This window comes from Sander lucioperca, chromosome 15, assembly GCF_008315115.2.
Source record: "Sander lucioperca isolate FBNREF2018 chromosome 15, SLUC_FBN_1.2, whole genome shotgun sequence".
Lineage (NCBI taxonomy): Eukaryota > Metazoa > Chordata > Actinopteri > Perciformes > Percidae > Sander > Sander lucioperca.
In genome coordinates, this window is record NC_050187.1 from 4181548 (window position 1) to 4199047 (window position 17500).

Sequence of the window (17500 nt, forward strand, 5' to 3'; positions counted from 1 at the left end):
ACAGCTATGGTCCTACAGCCCTATGTTCCCACAGCCCCAATGGTCCTACAGCCCTATGTTCCCACATTTCTAGGACATTTTCAAAATTAGGTCTTGTGTTCCTACATTTCCCTTCAATTTAAGCCCTATCATCCCACAACATTTAGGACTAGGGGTTAGGGTTAGGGGGATAAAACCTGAAACAAATTAATGAAAAAGGAAATGTGGGAACATAGGGCTGTGGGGACATATGGCTGTGGGAACATAGGCACGCTCCCGTTAGGAGGAGATTAAATCTAGCTGGAAGTTAAAGGAAAAAGCAGAAACTGGCAGAAAACCAGAGAGGGATCGATGATTATTGATAAGGAGGAGCTTCTGATTTCACCTCTCGGCTCTCATTACCTCCAGTTAATGAACACGTCTTCAACAGTTCGTACGAAGTCAATCTTTCTTTCCTCAGACAGTGCTAGTAAATATCCTCAGAGGGAGAAGAGAGGGACTGAAATGGAGCACACAGCTCGATGAATTTCACCATCTTCTTCAAAAACTGCGTCCTTTTCGCTGCCGCTTCCAGCGCTACTTGACGTCCAGACTCTGCTCTGATTTAATTGCAATAAACGGATCAAAAAGGATGCCAAAACAACTACATCATGATGCCGATTTGTCAGGTCTGTCCGCAAGACGACAAGCACACAACTTTAAAAAAGAAAGCTTGTTTTCTGAATGGAGTTTGGATCAATCAGAGCTCTGTTATGCGGCAGAATCTCAACGCTGACAGGCTTTCGCGACACAGCAGCACGCAGATTTTTGCGCAAAGCACTAGTTTCGCTTTGGTTGTGAACCAACGCATTCTCAATAACGGGTTTCGTATGATATCCTACACCAAGTGACAGTTAAGGTTAGCGGTTTCACAGTAAAATTTAGCCGAGAAAAGGGGACTGTGAGCCGGGTACAGAGCACCGTGAGGTTGCAGTCATTTCAGCGGCCGTTACAGTTACGTTTAGACATCAAAACCACTAGTTAAGATTAGAAAAAGATGGTGGTTTGGGTTAAAACACTCCACGGTGAAAGTCTTGTGTTTTCTCCTTAACTTCTTCAGGACATGAACACCTGTTTCCTGGTGAAAGTCTTGTGTTTTCTCCTTAACTTCTTCAGGACATGAACACCTGTTTCCTGGTGAAAGTCTTGTGTTTTCTCCTTAACTTCTTCAGGACATTAACACCTGTTTCCTGGTGAAAGTCTTGTGTTTTCTCCTTAACTTCTTCAGGACATGAACACCTGTTTCCTGGGTGAAAGTCTTGTGTTTTCTCTTTAACTTCTTCAGGACATGAACACCTGTTTCCTGGTGAAAGTCTTGTGTTTTCTCCTTAACTTCTTCAGGACATGAACACCTGTTTCCTGGGTGAAAGTCTTGTGTTTTCTCCTTAACTTCTTCAGGACATGAACACCTGTTTCCTGGTGAAAGTCTTGTGTTTTCTCCTTAACTTCTTCAGGACATGAACACCTGTTTCCTGGTGAAAGTCTTGTGTTTTCTCTTTAACTTCTTCAGGACATGAACACCTGTTTCCTGGTGAAAGTCTTGTGTTTTCTCCTTAACTTCTTCAGGACATGAACACCTGTTTCCTGTGTGAAAGTCTTGTGTTTTCTCTTTAACTTCTTCAGGACATGAACACCTGTTTCCTGGTGAAAGTCTTGTGTTTTCTCCTTAACTTCTTCAGGACATGAACACCTGTTTCCTGGTGAAAGTCTTGTGTTTTCTCCTTAACTTCTTCAGGACATGAACACCTGTTTCCTGGTGAAAGTCTTGTGTTTTCTCCTTAACTTCTTCAGGACATGAACACCTGTTTCCTGTGTGAAAGTCTTGTGTTTTCTCCTTAACTCCTTCCGGGACATGAATTCTGCTCCCCCTCTTTAAAGCTCTGTGTTTTAGGAGCCAAACCTCCCCCCCGACCTCCTCCCTACGAGGATCTTCATGCTCTTATACAGCAGCAGTCAATGTGCTGCCAACAGTAATAAATACGTGGAATACATACTAAGTACAGAGCTTTATTTTTCAGAGATATACCGTATGTACTCATTAGAACAGCATGGGTGAACACACCATTAGTCTTGCCCTGACACAAAACAATTATGTCATGATAAAAAGTAAAATATTACTTATCACATCTGCAGGAGAATTCAGAAGTGACTGATTGACTCATTGCTATATGCAGTGTTTCCTCTATGTTGATTTTGTAGTGGCGGCCCACCATGGCAAAATTTCTGCCGCCACGGTATCAGAAATAGGGCAGACACACAATGTAGTCACGGTTGCCTTTTAAATGATTCTGCCAAAAAAAAAAACCTTTGCTTTATGTCGACTATTATACAAACAACTCCACAAAAAAAGTCACCACGGTGGGTCTGTTCTAATTGGACAACGTTCAACTGGTCAGTTCTGTCATCTCATCGTCCTGATATCAAAAATCTGGAAACATTAAAACGGGAAGTGAGTCAGTGTAATATTTAATTCCATACTTTGGGTTTTGGTTTCCCTATGAAGAATTTCTTGTAAAATTCATTTTGTAGACATTTTGTAGATGTTAAGTGCCCTATAGTTCCTCCAATATACAGTTCAATCACAACTGAGAATATGCCTCATTGTGTGTGAATAGAGGTGAATAAATATATTTGTTTGTGTTGCAGACAAATATTTGAGGGTGGGACGCGGGGCTGGGGGGGGGGGTGGTGGGGTTGTTGTTTGGAGACAGACCTGCCCCCACTGCTAAAAAAAATCCTAAAGGAGACACTGTTATGTTTTGTCAAGACAGGAGGGAGTGACACACATTTGTCTTTCTTAGTACCTTCCAAGGAGGTCAGCTTCTCCTCACAACCCGTAGCTCCTATGGCGCCATTTTGATGCTAATAAGCCATCACCTCCCGTTAGCATCCCATTAACTGCCATTCATTTTGACGTCACTTTGACAGAGAATAACTTTACATCTGAAGAGTTTAAAGACTCTATTTGTCCATTGTTTATTTCTAAAGAAACACGACAATGTATAAAAGGCTCCATTACCTTGTACCTCACGTTATGGCTCCGTAGCAGACGTTTTTATAAAAATAGGCTAACGATTGGGTCATAACCACGAGACTTACTGTCTCATAGTAGAGGAATTACCATATAGTACAGGAGAAGCTCTCAGGCAGTTTGGACTTCCATTAGCTGTTTAAGTTTAATTACTAATGTTAACTATCATTTTAGTGATCAATAATTAGCCTGTGTCTATGTTATCTCCTTACATATACCTACGCTCTCCGTCTCTGCTAGATTGGGAATGATTGAGATTTCTCTTGGCACAGCTACCAGAAGACTTCCAACTTTCAGACAGGTTGCTCACGTCACATCTACGTCTTCAAGCTCAGTCGGAGGCTACCTCCCTGCCCCCCCAGAGGAAAGAAATATGAGAAATGAATGATCTTGTCTTGCTTTCATTTCATTTTGACGTTTTCTCTTCCTCTGATTTATGCACTCGGGTTTATTTTGCTTTTTAATGTTGCTTGATGTTTGTTTTTTAGGGGAAATATGTGTAAGTGGAGCCACAAACAAAATGACAGATGATGCTTTTCTTGTCAGCCTTGAACACTGCCTGTCTTCACATGCAAATCTTTTTTTGGCCCTAAAGGCTTCAGCAGAAGAATTCAGATATCTGTCGTCCAAATTAACCTTTGATACTTCGAAGGAGAAAAAAAAAAGATTTTTTTTTTTTTTTTTTGCGCTCCTCATCTTCGGGATCTAACAACCTAAATCTTACACACAGTTTTTTTTTATTATGAGCCTAAAAAAAACAGCAGAAATGTAAAAGTAGACTTTTAAAAATATGCATAATTTTTCTTTCTTTAAAGCGAAATGAAAGACGTGTTTTAACCACAAATGTGAACCTTATGATGGTGCGAGAGGAAAGTACGATTTCATCAGCTGGGAATCATAAATGTCAAAATATCATGGTAATCCATGCAATAGTTTGTAAGTAAGTTCCCCGGTCTCCTGGTGAAAGTCCTGTGTAGTTTGACCCATCCACCCCCCCGACCAACCTCCCTACGCGGATTTTCGCCTTATCAATATTACTCGCTACCGTAATCGTTCTGTGATCACGAAATATGCTTCCCATTGAAATACATTACTTTACAATTCATGCTCACCACATGAAAATAAAACGAGATTAACGTGTTCAGTACACAAATCAATAGATTAAATAACGTGACCATTTCACGAACTGCCGTGAGACTGGGCTGGTTATTGAACTGTCACACTGTCGAATGGCATGTTGGGTACAGCTCCCTCTCCGTTGCTCGCTACATGACATTCAGGAAGAGAGGCCAGAGAGAAATAGGCTGATCCCAAATAGCTAGCTGTTAGTAAATGACTCAAGCGTTGCAAGTGGACGCAACAATGTCAGCGCAGGTATTGCTCAGGACCCGAGGAAGCGCAGAGTCGAGTGTGAAGTCGTTTAGGTGAGCGGAAGTCAGACCTTCCTCCACAGCGCTGCGGAGGACGGTTTGGCGAGTCCACACAGCATTCCTGGATGGGAGAAAAATCATCTTGGGCGGTGCTAAGCTCCGGACGGAGCCACAGTGCCTCTGCTAAATAGTCTCAGGAAGGAACTTGTTTTGATGGAACATGTGTACGTTCAAAGGTTGTTTTAGTCGTTGCAACAGAAAACTCAGATTGGACAGATAGTCTAGCTAGCTGTCTGGATTTACCCTGCAGAGATCTGAGGAGGAGTTAACCATAGTCCTCAGAAATCCACCAGAGGTTAGAACGGCAACACAGAGACAGAGGAAGGGGACGGACATCCGGCTGAAAAAAGAGTGACATCCACACTCGCGGCTGATCGTAAGACAACTCTTCACACCTTCTGTCTCATACGATTAAAGCGAGTGGTATACCTGCCGTTCCTGACAGTGTGACGTCATGAGAGTGCGTAACTATTTATACTCACACGTGGTGGTCACAACACTAGTTGCAGTCTTCTCCTGAACAGAGGTATCGCAACTGAGCAACGGCTACCGACTTTGCTCTTTCTACGGACTAAAAGAAGAAGAGAAAGGTAAACAACGGCAGAACTGGCAGCAGCATTGACGTCAATGCTTCCATTCGATTGGATGACCTACTTGCTCGGATCAAGCCTTTCATTCACCATAAAAGAACTCATCTTAACCCAGTAAGTTTACAAGAGAGACTTGCAGTCACTCTGAGAGTCCTGGCATCCAGTTGTCCACAAACTCGTCTATGCTTCCTGTTTCCACTTTGTTGTGCGCCGCTGAAAAAAATAGAGTGGTGCCCGACCTCTGGTCGCGCACTTTAAATCCTGGCGCGCCAGCGAGATCTACGTCATTCTGACATCATATTGTGACCATAGACTGTATATCAATGGACAGAGCGTGTGTGACGTCACCCTTTGGTTTGTGGAGATCCGCTATGAGTCGTCCAGTTTGCCGTTACGGGCGCAGCCATCCTGGTTGCAGATGTGATGATTTTAGACGAGAGGGAGGAGAGAGGGAGGAGTGAGGGAAGAGAGAGGGAGGAGAGAGGGAGGAGACCTTACACTCTACGTTACGTTACACACTTTCACTGGCAATCACATCATAGCCACGCCCTAAAACACGCCCTGCTTTATCGCCGATTTTAAAATCAACGACTCCATAATTCAAAACATGAACATCAGTCTGTGTTGCAGAAGACTTCAAACTAGCGATTGAGACCATCAACTCATTATGAAAATGTTTACTGAGGTCATAAATCAAGTGAGAAGTGGGTCACTTTCTCATAGACTTCTACAGAAACCGACCTCCTTTAACAACCGCACGTGTCGCCCCCTGCAGGAATTCAGATAGAAAGCAGGTTTAAGGAGTCTCCCCCTGCAGGAATTCAGATAGAAAGCAGGTTTAAGGAGTCTCCCCCTGCTGGAATTCAGATAGAATGCAGGTTTAAGGCACGGATGCATTGTCCATTAATATTTACAGTCAATGATTGGTCGGGAACGGCGACTGTAAAGAGGCCTTAACATTCTCTCTCCAGAAAGGAAAAAGACTGAAACCCTTTCCCATGCTTAAGCCCTTTGAGAGGTGAAGGAGTTAAACTTACAGCTTCCCCAACTCCTCCGAAACGAGGCCATATCCAACTCTGACTGAGAGCAGAGATGACAAAACCTTTACCTTTATTTCCTTCTTCGTCGTTTCTTTTCTAACTTTCTCTTCTCTTCAGAGGAGGAGACATAAAAAGAGAGCCAGGGGCTTAATGGTTCACCCCCGCAGCTTTTTCTCACACAGGAAATAAGATCTTGTCTGCTGGAGAATGACATTTTAGGAGTTCAAACATTCCCCACTTCTGGTTTTTCCCCAAAATCAGGTCAGCCCCTTTCTCCTGCTGAAGACAAACTGAAAACCTCCTCTTTAACTAACTAAAGACAGATGATGACAATCAAATTTCTCTGCAAATATCGTCAGAGGTGAAAGAGAGGGACTGAAATGAAAGCGAAGGATTTGAGCTTCCACCTCCTCTGCAGGTTTTCCAAAAGGAGCCTGGTGCGTCACAACCTTCAGCTGACAAAAGAGCCTTCGATTTATTTTGTCCTGCTGAGGAGGATGACGTGCAGAGTTTGCCTTTCAGAAAAGGAGAAATAGTGATTTTTAACCTCAGTGGGTTTATTCTTGTTAAATGAGGTTTGAAGAAAAGGTTGAAATAACCAGTCAGGGTGTTTCTGGTGGACAAAGAGACGGAAAGGCCAGATCTCTCATTAAAAGTTTTAAAGAATCACACAATACAACAGATGGTTAGGGACCGATCACACCAAAAACCATTGCTAGAGAGGCATCGCTAGAAACATAGCTAGAAAGGCATCGCTAGAGAGGCATAGCTAGAGAGGCATCGCTAGAGAGGCATCGCTAGAGAGGCATCGCTAGAAAGGCATCGCTAGAAAGGCATCGCTAGAGAGGCATCGCTAGAGAGGCATCGCTAGAGAGGCATCGCTAGAAAGGCATCGCTAGAGAGGCATCGCTAGAAAGGCATCGCTAGAAAGGCATCGCTAGAAACATAGCTAGAAAGGCATCGCTAGAAACATAGCTAGAGAGGCATCGCTAGACAGGCATCGCTAGAGAGGCATCGCTAGAAACATAGCTAGAAAGGCATAGCTAGAAAGGCATCACTAGAGAGGCATAGCTAGAAAGGCATCGAGAGGCATCGCTAGAAAGGCATCGCTAGAAACATAGCTAGAGAGGCATCGCTAGAAACATAGCTAGAGAGGCATCGCTAGAGAGGCATCGCTAGAAACATAGCTAGAGAGGCATCGCTAGAAAGGCATCGCTAGAAAGGCATCGCTAGAAACATAGCTAGAGAGGCATCGCTAGAAAGGCATCGCTAGAAACATAGCTAGAAAGGCATCGCTAGAAAGGCATCGCTAGAAACATAGCTAGAGAGGCATCGCTAGAAACATAGCTAGAAAGGCATCGCTAGAGAGGCATCGCTAGAAACATAGCTAGAGAGGCATCGCTAGAAAGGCATCGCTAGAAAGGCATCGCTAGAAACATAGCTAGAGAGGCATCGCTAGAAAGGCATCGCTAGAAACATAGCTAGAAAGGCATCGCTAGAAACATAGCTAGAAAGGCATCGCTAGAAAGGCATAGCTAGAGAGGCATCGCTAGAGAGGCATCGCTAGAAAGGCATCGCTAGAGAGGCATCGCTAGAAACATAGCTAGAAAGGCATAGCTAGAAAGGCATCACTAGAGAGGCATAGCTAGAAAGGCATCGAGAGGCATCGCTAGAGAGGCATCGCTAGAAACATAGCTAGAGAGGCAACGCTAGAAAGGCATCGCTAGAAAGGCATCGCTAGAAACATAGCTAGAGAGGCATCGCTAGAAAGGCATCGCTAGAGAGGCATCGCTAGAAAGGCATCGCTAGAAAGGCATCGCTAGAAACATAGCTAGAGAGGCATCGCTAGAGAGGCATCGCTAGAAACATAGCTAGAGAGGCATCGCTAGAAACATAGCTAGAAAGGCATCGCTAGAAACATAGCTAGAGAGGCATCGCTAGAGAGGCATCGCTAGAAAGGCATCGCTAGAGAGGCATCGCTAGAAACATAGCTAGAAAGGCATCGCTAGAAACATAGCTAGAAAGGCATCGCTAGAGAGGCATCGCTAGAAACATAGCTAGAAAGGCATCGCTAGAGAGGCATCGCTAGAAACATAGCTAGAGAGGCATCGCTAGAAACATAGCTAGAAAGGCATCGCTAGAAACATAGCTAGAAAGGCATCGCTAGAGAGGCATCGCTAGAAAGGCATCGCTAGAGAGGCATCGCTAGAAACATAGCTAGAGAGGCATCGCTAGAAAGATAGCTAGAGAGGCATCGCTAGAAACATAGCTAGAAAGGCATCGCTAGAGAGGCATTACTAGAGAGGCATCACTAGAAACATAACTAGAAAGGCATAGCTAGAGAGGCATCGCTAGAAACATAGTTAGAGAGGCATCGCTAGAGAGGCATCGCTAGAAACATAGCTAGAAAGGCATTGCTAGAAACATAGCTAGAGAGGCATCGCTAGAAACATAGCTAGAAAGGCATCGCTAGGAACATAGCTAGAGAGGCATCACTATAGAGGCATCACTAGAGAGGCATCGCTAGAAAGGCATCACTAGAAACTGGTGCTAGGAACGTCGGCAGGAACCTTGCTAGCAAGGCGGCACTCTAAAAGCAGCGCTAGAAATGTCGCTACAAAAGCAACTTCGCACGAAAGGCGTCGCTCGAAACGCATGTCGGGTCATTATCTGGACTGTGTTTTGGGGTTATGTCCTGCTGTTGAGTACCTTTGTATCCCTGCTCAGCGTCTCGCAGGTCGATCTTGGTAATCGGTTTGAAGTCAGCGTCCCACAGTCGGACGCAGCCGTCTCTGCCTCCTGTGGCGAAACCCTCCTCACAGGAATACATGCTGAAGATACCGGCCTACACACACACACACACACACACACACACACACACACACACACACAGACACGCACGCACGCACACACACACACACACACACACACACAATCTACGTCAGACAGCCCTTTACGACAGGGAACTGAAGCCAGTATCTCAGCTCTCTTCAAAGCCACCAGACTTTGACAAAAACATAATTTTACCTCGCAGAACGCGGGAGTTGCTGCTCTACTGCTGCTTCCGTCTATAATTTTGTTAGTTCCTAACATTTTCAAACACCAAAGTCACACAATAACACAAGCTAACTGACCGATAGAGGCAGCATACAGCAGCAACTACTGTGTTCTACAAGGTTAAATGTTTTTTAGGTCTGCAACTAACGATTATTTTCATTGCTGATTAAAGGTGCAGTAGGTAGACTTTCTGTCATATTTGCTGAAACTGACCCTATGTTCCAGTAGAACTACATGAAGCAGATCATTTAAAAAAAAAATCTGGCTCCTCTGGTACCACCTACAGCCTGTAGTGTCCACCGGAGCGGTTCAGATGCACCAATCAGGGCCGGGGTGTCTAACTGTGTGTCAATCAGTGCTCATGCACTCACATTCATTCTCCCTTTTAGGGGGAGGGGCTTAGGAGACCATTTTGGGCTTTAGCAGAAAGGGGGGAGGGACTGAGAAGTTGTTGGTGTTCAAATTCTTTGGCTAAGTCCTGGATCTTCACAATCCTACCTACAGCACCTTTAAACTGTGTATTATTTTCTGGAGGAATGGATGAGTTGTTTGGTCTCTAAAATGTGGATTTCCCAAAAAGCCCAAGACGACGTCCTCAAATGCCTTGTTTTGTCCACAACTCAAAGATATTCAGTTTACTGTCCCAGAGGAGAGAAGAAACTAGAAGATAGTCACATTTAACAACTGATTAATTGACGTGACAGTGTTGGGGAAGTTACTTTTAAAAAGTAGCGTTTGCTCGTTACTCATTACTTCTTTAAAAAGTAATCCGTTACTTTACTTAGTTACCCCTTATGGAAAGTAACTTTTTACTTTACTCGTTACTTTTACGTTACTTTTAAAAGCAGACGTCTCTGGCAGAGACTGAAGTTAATTATACCAAAACTATCTTTGACCATAAAGCCAATCTCTGGTTTATCAGTGAAGTGTCTGAGCTACACTGCAGGCTGGATTCTCTCCTCACAGAGTGACGGCTGATTGATCATGAACGAGTCCAGCGCGGGTTGAATGCCCATCAGCAGGTCATCGGCTTTACACGGTGTTAGTGTATACTATGTAATGTCTGTATCGACTTGTACCGGTCGTGCAGCCACGATGGTCCGTGCATTGTCGTAGACACATGCAGCCTCTTTTCTGGAAATCCTTGCGTGTCCGTGCAACCGACACAAGTCCACAGCGGTCCGCTAGGTGTATGTATGAGGCCGTCTCCACCGCATCCATCTGTGAGGTTGTCAACTTTGTGTCTGCCTGGCTCAGAGCGCCGTCCAGCAAAAAGCCACGAAGCTTAAAACGCTCTCAAAAGTTAGCTTTGGCTGCTTCTCGCTTGCCGTGATTACTCTGCTACCAGCCTCTGTCACGGCCCGTGTGGAGCTTAGTGAGCGCGCAGCTGAGAAGGCAGCGTCGCTGTCAAATGTCCCTGGGAAAAGTAACATTGTGACGAATTGAAAAAGGAACTACGTTTCGTTACCAAATTTTCAGTAGTAGCGCGTTACACTACTTTTTACCCGAACAGTAGTTACGTTACTGTAACTACTTTTACAGTGTTGGGTGTAACGCGTTACAGTGTAATGCGTTACACCCAATACTGTAATTGACTATGAAAAAGTTGGTGATTAGTTGACAACTAGGATCTAGAAATGCTAAATGAAATGTTTCCACTTGTCTCACCCCGTGTGCAGCTTGAACGGTTCGGATCAGGTTGAGTAGCTTCCAGACGTAAATGTCCCCGTTGAGCGCCCCGGAGTACGTCAGGTCATCTTTGGCCGACGCCACACACAGGATGGTCTGCAGGTCGCCCGTCTTCCCGAATATCCCTCTCTTTGGAGTGAGAGCGTTACCACAAAGGGACCAGAACTACAGAGAGAGAGAGAGACATGAGACCTTTTTTGGATCCATCCGTCTGCTTTTTGTCATTCAGACAGAGGAGACTTTTACGTTAACGTTTCTTACATCTGGATTAGGCCTGCACGATTCGGGGAAAAATATGAATCACAATTTTTTAGCTTGGAATTGATATCACGATTCTCTGCCACGATTTTTTTCTCATGAAGTGTAATGTTTATTGCACGCATGAACCATGACAAAACAAAACAAATTGACAGTACCAAACATAGATTATTTTTGGCACCTAGAGCACACTGCGCATCACCACGAGGCTGTAAACAGAGAGGCTTCAATGAAGAGAAGGGAGAGCACTGCAGCGTTTGGGAGTGCTTTAAAACCTATTTTCAGTCCTTCCAGGAAAATGCTGAGTTTTTTTGTGATTGTTGCGGTCAAAAATCTTTGATTATGCGGCACGTTTTCTTAAAAAATGCAATGGAATATGCGGGATATTTATGCAATTTTATGCGATGAAATTGCGGGAACTTGCAAAAACTGCGGTTTCATCACGGCTTCATCGCGGGGTTTGCAGCTTTTCGATGATGTTCACGTCGCGCAATTTCGTCACTTCATAACGTTCCCATGGCAACAGGGGTAAATTGCTGCTCTTATGTGAAGTAAACGCAACATTTTTCAACTTTCTGCTAAGATATATGTGACTTTTTTGCAACGAAAATGCGGGGATTATGAAGTTGTGCAAGCCCTGCATACTTTGCGCGGAAATCGGCAATTTATACAGCGAAAGTGCGGCATATTTGAAAAAATGCGGACCCCCCCCGCATAAATATACGGACTTTGGATGATTATGCATAGAATTATGCGATCACATAATCACGTTTTTCTGGTCACGGAACCGTAAGCCCACCCACGACCTTTTCCTTAACTTAAGGGGCCGTGTTGGAATTTTCGGTGATCTGTGTTCATTTCACGAAATTCTGTGAGATCAGGTTGCCTAAACACAAAGTTTTAAAGAGGGGGAGCAGAGTTCACACAAGACTTTCACCCAGGAAACAGGTGTTCATGTCCTGAAGAAGTTAAGGAGAAAACACAAGACTTTCACCCAGGAAACAGGTGTTCATGTCCTGAAGAAGTTAAGGAGAAAACACAAGACTTTCACCCAGGAAACAGGTGTTCATGTCACAGGAGTACTACTTAAGGGAACCTTAACTGTCGTCACAGCATGACTGTCCATTGTCGGCTAAATTGAACTGTAACAGCAGCTCAACTTAACTGTCATGTGACCAACCGGCTCTTGCCTATTTGGTAACATAGCATACGAATTTGAATGCATAACTTTTCGTACGATATCATACAAACCCGTTCATGAGGATGCGTTGACTCACTTGTGTTTAAAGCGGAGTGCTGTTTTTTTTTTTGGGCTCTCTACATACGTTATGAGTGAATGGTTACTACGGCCAAACAAACAAAGAAAAGAGAGACAAATAGAGACGATATAAAAACACACCTGCAGTTACTACTCATTGCCACAGGGGCCGCCAAAGACAACGAAACAGATCTTCCAGATTGTACCTTCAAAGTACAGAGCTGGAGTCAGGACTTGCTTAGCCTAGCTTAGCATTACGAACTGAAACTTTTACTGCAAAAACTCTATGGGCCCTATCTTGCACCCGGTGCAGCGCAAAGCTCAACCCAAGTGTCTTTGCTAGTTTAAGACCGACGCAGTTGTCAATTTCCCGTCCAGCTCCCACGTCATTTAAATAGCAAATGCACCTGCACCCATCTGTGGCCCATGGGCGTGCTGGTCTTACAGGGAGGTGTGTTCAGGTGCATTCTGGGCGTGCTGGTCTTACAGGGAGGTGTGTTCAGGTGCATTCTGGGCGTGCTGGTCTTACAGGGAGGTGTGTTCAGGTGCATTCTGGGCGTGCTGGTCTTACAGGGAGGTGTGTTCAGGTGCATTCTGGGCGTGCTGGTCTTACAGGGAGGTGTGTTCAGGTGCATTCTGGGCGTGCTGGTCTTACAGGGAGGTGTGTTCAGGTGCATTCTGGGCGTGCTGGTCTTACAGGGAGGTGTGTTCAGGTGCATTCTGGGCATGCTGGTCTTACAGGGAGGTGTGTTCAGGTGCATTCTGGGCGTGCTGGTCTTACAGGGAGGTGTGTTCAGGTGCATTCTGGGCATGCTGGTCTTACAGGGAGGTGTGTTCAGGTGCATTCTGGGTGTGCTGGTCTTACAGGGAGGTGTGTTCAGGTGCATTCTGGGCGTGCTGGTCTTACAGGGAGGTGTGTTCAGGTGCATTGCACACTATGCTTGTTACACACACAGGGACGCACAGCAGCACACACACATGCAGAAGATTACTAATAAAAATATTACGGTGCAAATCCTCCATCATAATAGCAATGCTCCAAGGTCCAAACGCGCCTGGCTTTTAAAGGGAATGGGAGATGATCTCTGATTGGTTGATTGCATGTTACGCCCAAAACACCCCTCTGATTAATGAAGACACTAAGTACAACCCTTTAGAACCATCCGCCCGACGCATAGACCCTTTTTTCAAAAGCAAAAGTGGATTTGGACACGCCCTAAACGCACCTGTGGCATGCGCTTCACGCCGTGCGCTTAGATCGTTAAAATAGGGCCCTATGTGTGTGTGTGTGTGTGTGTGTGTGTGTGTGTGTGTGTGTTTGTTTGTGTGTGTGTGTGTGTGTGTGTGTGTGTGTGTGTGTGTTTTTTTTTGTTTGTGTTACCTTAATGTGTTTGACTCCACAACTAACCAGACGGTTCTGCTGAAACGGATCCCAGCTGACATCGAAGATCTGGAGGGCAGAAGAGATGTTAACACACGCACATGCAGTCTATGTAACACACACACACACAGACACACACATACACACACACACACACACACACACACACACACACACACCCTGTCCGAGTGTCCAGTGGCTGTAGCCAGGATCTTCCCTCTCTTCCAGTCCCAGATACACAGCGTGTTCTTGGCGTCCAGGCCGACCGAGGCTAACCGCTGCAGAGAGAGAGAGAGAGAGAGGGAAAGAAAGTATAATAAATGGAAAAGAAACATGATTTAACAAATAGTAGAACACGTAAATACCGTCTTATCATGGATGTATACGTTGAAAATACAGAAAATACTTTGAAATAAGAACACAGCAAAAGATATTTGTTTTTAAAACCAAAACGTAGCAGTGTAAATGTAGCCAAAGTCAAACTAATTCAGATCTTTTGCAGCTGATGCTCAGCTCTTAATTTGAGTTTAGCAGCAGCAGTGCAGAAAGCTGTACGATTTAAAATGCTCCAGACTCTGTGACTGCATGAATAATAAATCAGCTGCACCAGTGCCTGAACTCTTAATATATTATTCCATTGGATTTATGATTATTTTATTGATTCTGTGTTTAGACTGATTAACTCACAGTCATCGTGAGCGAAGAAGCAAAAAACTGCCTACACAACAGCTCGGATCATTTACAGTCAGAGTCCCTTCACAACTCTTTCATTTGGTTCCATTCATTTTTAGCTGACGGGCAGAAGAACCACAGCCAAAGAAAACTAAACTCCGTGCATTTTATTGCCAGTTTTGACAGAGTTTCGACTGTTTTCTAACTCAGCAAAAGTCATTTTAAATCTAATTCAGGGCTAATGTTTGGAGTGTTTTCACAGGAGCTTTAACTGTTTCTGCTCCCAATATCTGATGGATGTCAGCTCTTCAAGTACGGCTGTTATGGCCTCTTTTTCAGCCGTTGAATGTTCAAATTGTTGAAACAAAATTATGAAAAACCTTCATCATCGTCCGACACCCCTGTGTTTGTGTGTCGGTGTGTCTGTGTGTGTGTGTGTGTGTGTGTGTGTGTGTGTATCTGTGTGTCTCTCTGTGTTTGTGTGTCTGTCTGTGTGTGTGTGTGTGTGTGTGTGTGTGTGTGTATCTGTCTATCTGTGTGTCTGTGTGTGTGTGTGTGTGTGTGTGTGTGTCGTCTGTTTGTGTGTGTGTGTGTGTGTGTGTGTGTGTGTATCTGTGTGTCTCTCTGTGTTTGTGTGTCTGTCTGTGTGTGTGTGTGTGTGTGTGTGTGTGTGTGTGTGTGTGTGTGTGTGTGTGTGTGTGTGTGTGTGTGTGTGTGTGTGTGTGTGTGTGTGTGTGTGTATCTGTGTGTGTATCTGTGTGTCTCTCTGTGTCTGTGTGTCTCTGTGTGTGTGTGTGTGTGTGTGTGTGTGTGTGTGTGTGTGTGTGTGTGTGTGTGTGTGTGTGTGTGTGCGTGTCACCTGTCCGTCAGCGCTGAAGGCGAGGCAGGCGATGCCATGTGTGTGTCCGTCGCGGAGCAGAGAGACGGTCTGCACGGTGAACGAGTCCCACACACACACATAGGGATCCTTCCCCACCTGGCCCGTCGCCACCAGGGAGCACTCCGGGTGCAACGCAAGGCTGACAGAAAACAAAAGGGGAATGAAATTAAAATATGTTCAACATTTCTCCATCTGATTGGTCAGAAGACTTTTTTTCATTTTTAACTAAGCCAGAGATGGTTTAAAAGTGACAAAACGTAGCAAACCGTTTATTTAAACTGAAACAGGGGTGCGTTGAACACCCTGATGTGTGCACAAGCGCACTGCCTTTTTAATACCACAAGTGTACACACACACACACACGTCGGTGCTGACTGGGTATCACCGGTTAACCAATAAACGAGAGAAAACATTCCTCAAAGCCTGTTGCACACAATTTCGAGGAAACAAGTCGTTCAACCAAGCCTGATGTCGTCATACTCAGATTCTAGTCAGAATATGAGTCTGATACCGCTCCACTGGGCTGTGATTATGGGGCGTGTTTCAACCGAACCAGGAAAGAAACTGCCTCTGCACGCAATTGGATAGACCTACAACCAATCAGAGCAACAGACAGACCTACAACCAATCAGAGCAACAGATAGATCTACAACCAATCAGAGCAACGGAGTATGTGACGTGTGACGCGCCCCATCTTCTTAGCGACCATCGGGACCAGCTGTCATTTGTTTTGACCTATTTTTGCCTTTCGTCCTTACATTTTTCTACTGTCTTTTTTTCTTCAAAGTTTTTTTTCTGCTTTTTTCAAAGTTTTTGACACTTTTTTTGAAGTTTGTCGCTTTTTGTTGCTACGAAAAATTATTTGCGCTGGTTAGGGGGTACATGGCTTAAAAAACTGTTCAAAGGGGGCACATTATAGAAAAAATCTTGAGAACCAGTGTAATAGAGTAGCCTGGCTACACTCTCCTACGTACTTCCGCTCAATTTTCATTCTCCTTCAGTACTCCGTCTGGGTTTGTAGTATATTCTTGGGTTTTCTCCGACCAAATATTTGGAGGTCCAATCAGCGAACAGAGGGAGTGGCTGAGAACGATGACGTTGAGGTCGTGACGTGTGCTAGTTTGAGTTGTAGTTCCGTAATGGGGGCGGAGAAAGATGCGAGCGAAGCCATTTGGTCCGTTGTGGCAACACTACCGAATATCCAGAAGTTAAAGCCCGAGCAAGAACAATCTTTGCTGAGTTGTGTTGGGGGCCATGATGTTGTGACCCTCCTCCCCACGGGGTTCAGGAACAGTTTGATTTTCCAGCTCGCTCTGTTAGTGGTGAAGGAGTTAGCTAAGGCTAACGCTAGCGATGCTAAGCTGACGCCACGACCAAACGTTAGCGATTGGTTATGGTAGATCCAGAGTGGCTCTGGGCAGATCCAATAGTTTTAAACTTCAACAGAGTACCAGCCTTCAAGGAAGTTAACTTGTCAATGGAGAGTGGCCAGACTCTCTGGACCAATGAAATGGACCAGAGTCTGGTAGGACCAGGCTAGAGTACCAGAGTCTGGTAGGACCAGGCTAATGTACCAGAGTCTGGTAGGACCAGGCTAGAGTACCAGAGTCTGGTAGGACCAGGCTAATGTACCAGAGTCTGGTAGAACCAGGCTAATGTACCAGAGTCTGGTAGGACCAGGCTAATGTACCAGAGTCTGGTAGAACCAGGCTAATGTACCAGAGTCTGGTAGGACCAGGCTAATGTACCAGAGTCTGGTAGAACCAGGCTAATGTACCAGAGTCTGGTAGGACCAGGCTAATGTACCAGAGTCTAGTAGAACCAGGCTAATGTACCAGAGTCTGGTAGGACCAGGCTAATGTACCAGAGTCTGGTAGGACCAGGCTAATGTACCAGAGTCTAGTAGAACCAGGCTAATGTACCAGAGTCTGGTAGGACCAGGCTAATGTACCAGAGTCTGGTAGGACCAGGCTAATGTACCAGAGTCTGGTAGAACCAGGCTAGTGTACCAGAGTCTGGTAGAACCAGGCTAATGTACCAGAGTCTGGTAGGACCAGGCTAATGTACCAGAGTCTGGTAGGACCAGGCTAATGTACAAGAGTCTAGTAGGACCAGGCTAATGTACCAGAGTCTGGTAGGACCAGGCTAGAGTACCAGAGTCTGGTAGGACCAGGCTAATGTACCAGAGTCTGGTAG

The 17500-nt window shown here is 45.0% G+C and overlaps 1 protein-coding gene across 4 annotated transcripts in view; it reads right to left on the minus strand.

The window, feature by feature from the left end:
• Positions 1-17500, minus strand: part of LOC116056232 (echinoderm microtubule-associated protein-like 6) — a 134183-nt gene that overhangs the window by 86143 nt on the left and 30540 nt on the right. For all 4 annotated transcript variants that reach the window (XM_031308389.2, XM_035992016.1, XM_035992013.1 and 1 more), the window contains 5 exons: positions 15284-15443; positions 13932-14030; positions 13753-13821; positions 10835-11020; positions 8819-8954 (listed from right to left, as the gene is read on the minus strand). In XM_031308389.2, the coding sequence (XP_031164249.1) occupies positions 8819-8954; positions 10835-11020; positions 13753-13821; positions 13932-14030; positions 15284-15443 (650 nt within the window). The remainder of the gene's footprint in view (positions 1-8818; positions 8955-10834; positions 11021-13752; positions 13822-13931; positions 14031-15283; positions 15444-17500) is intronic.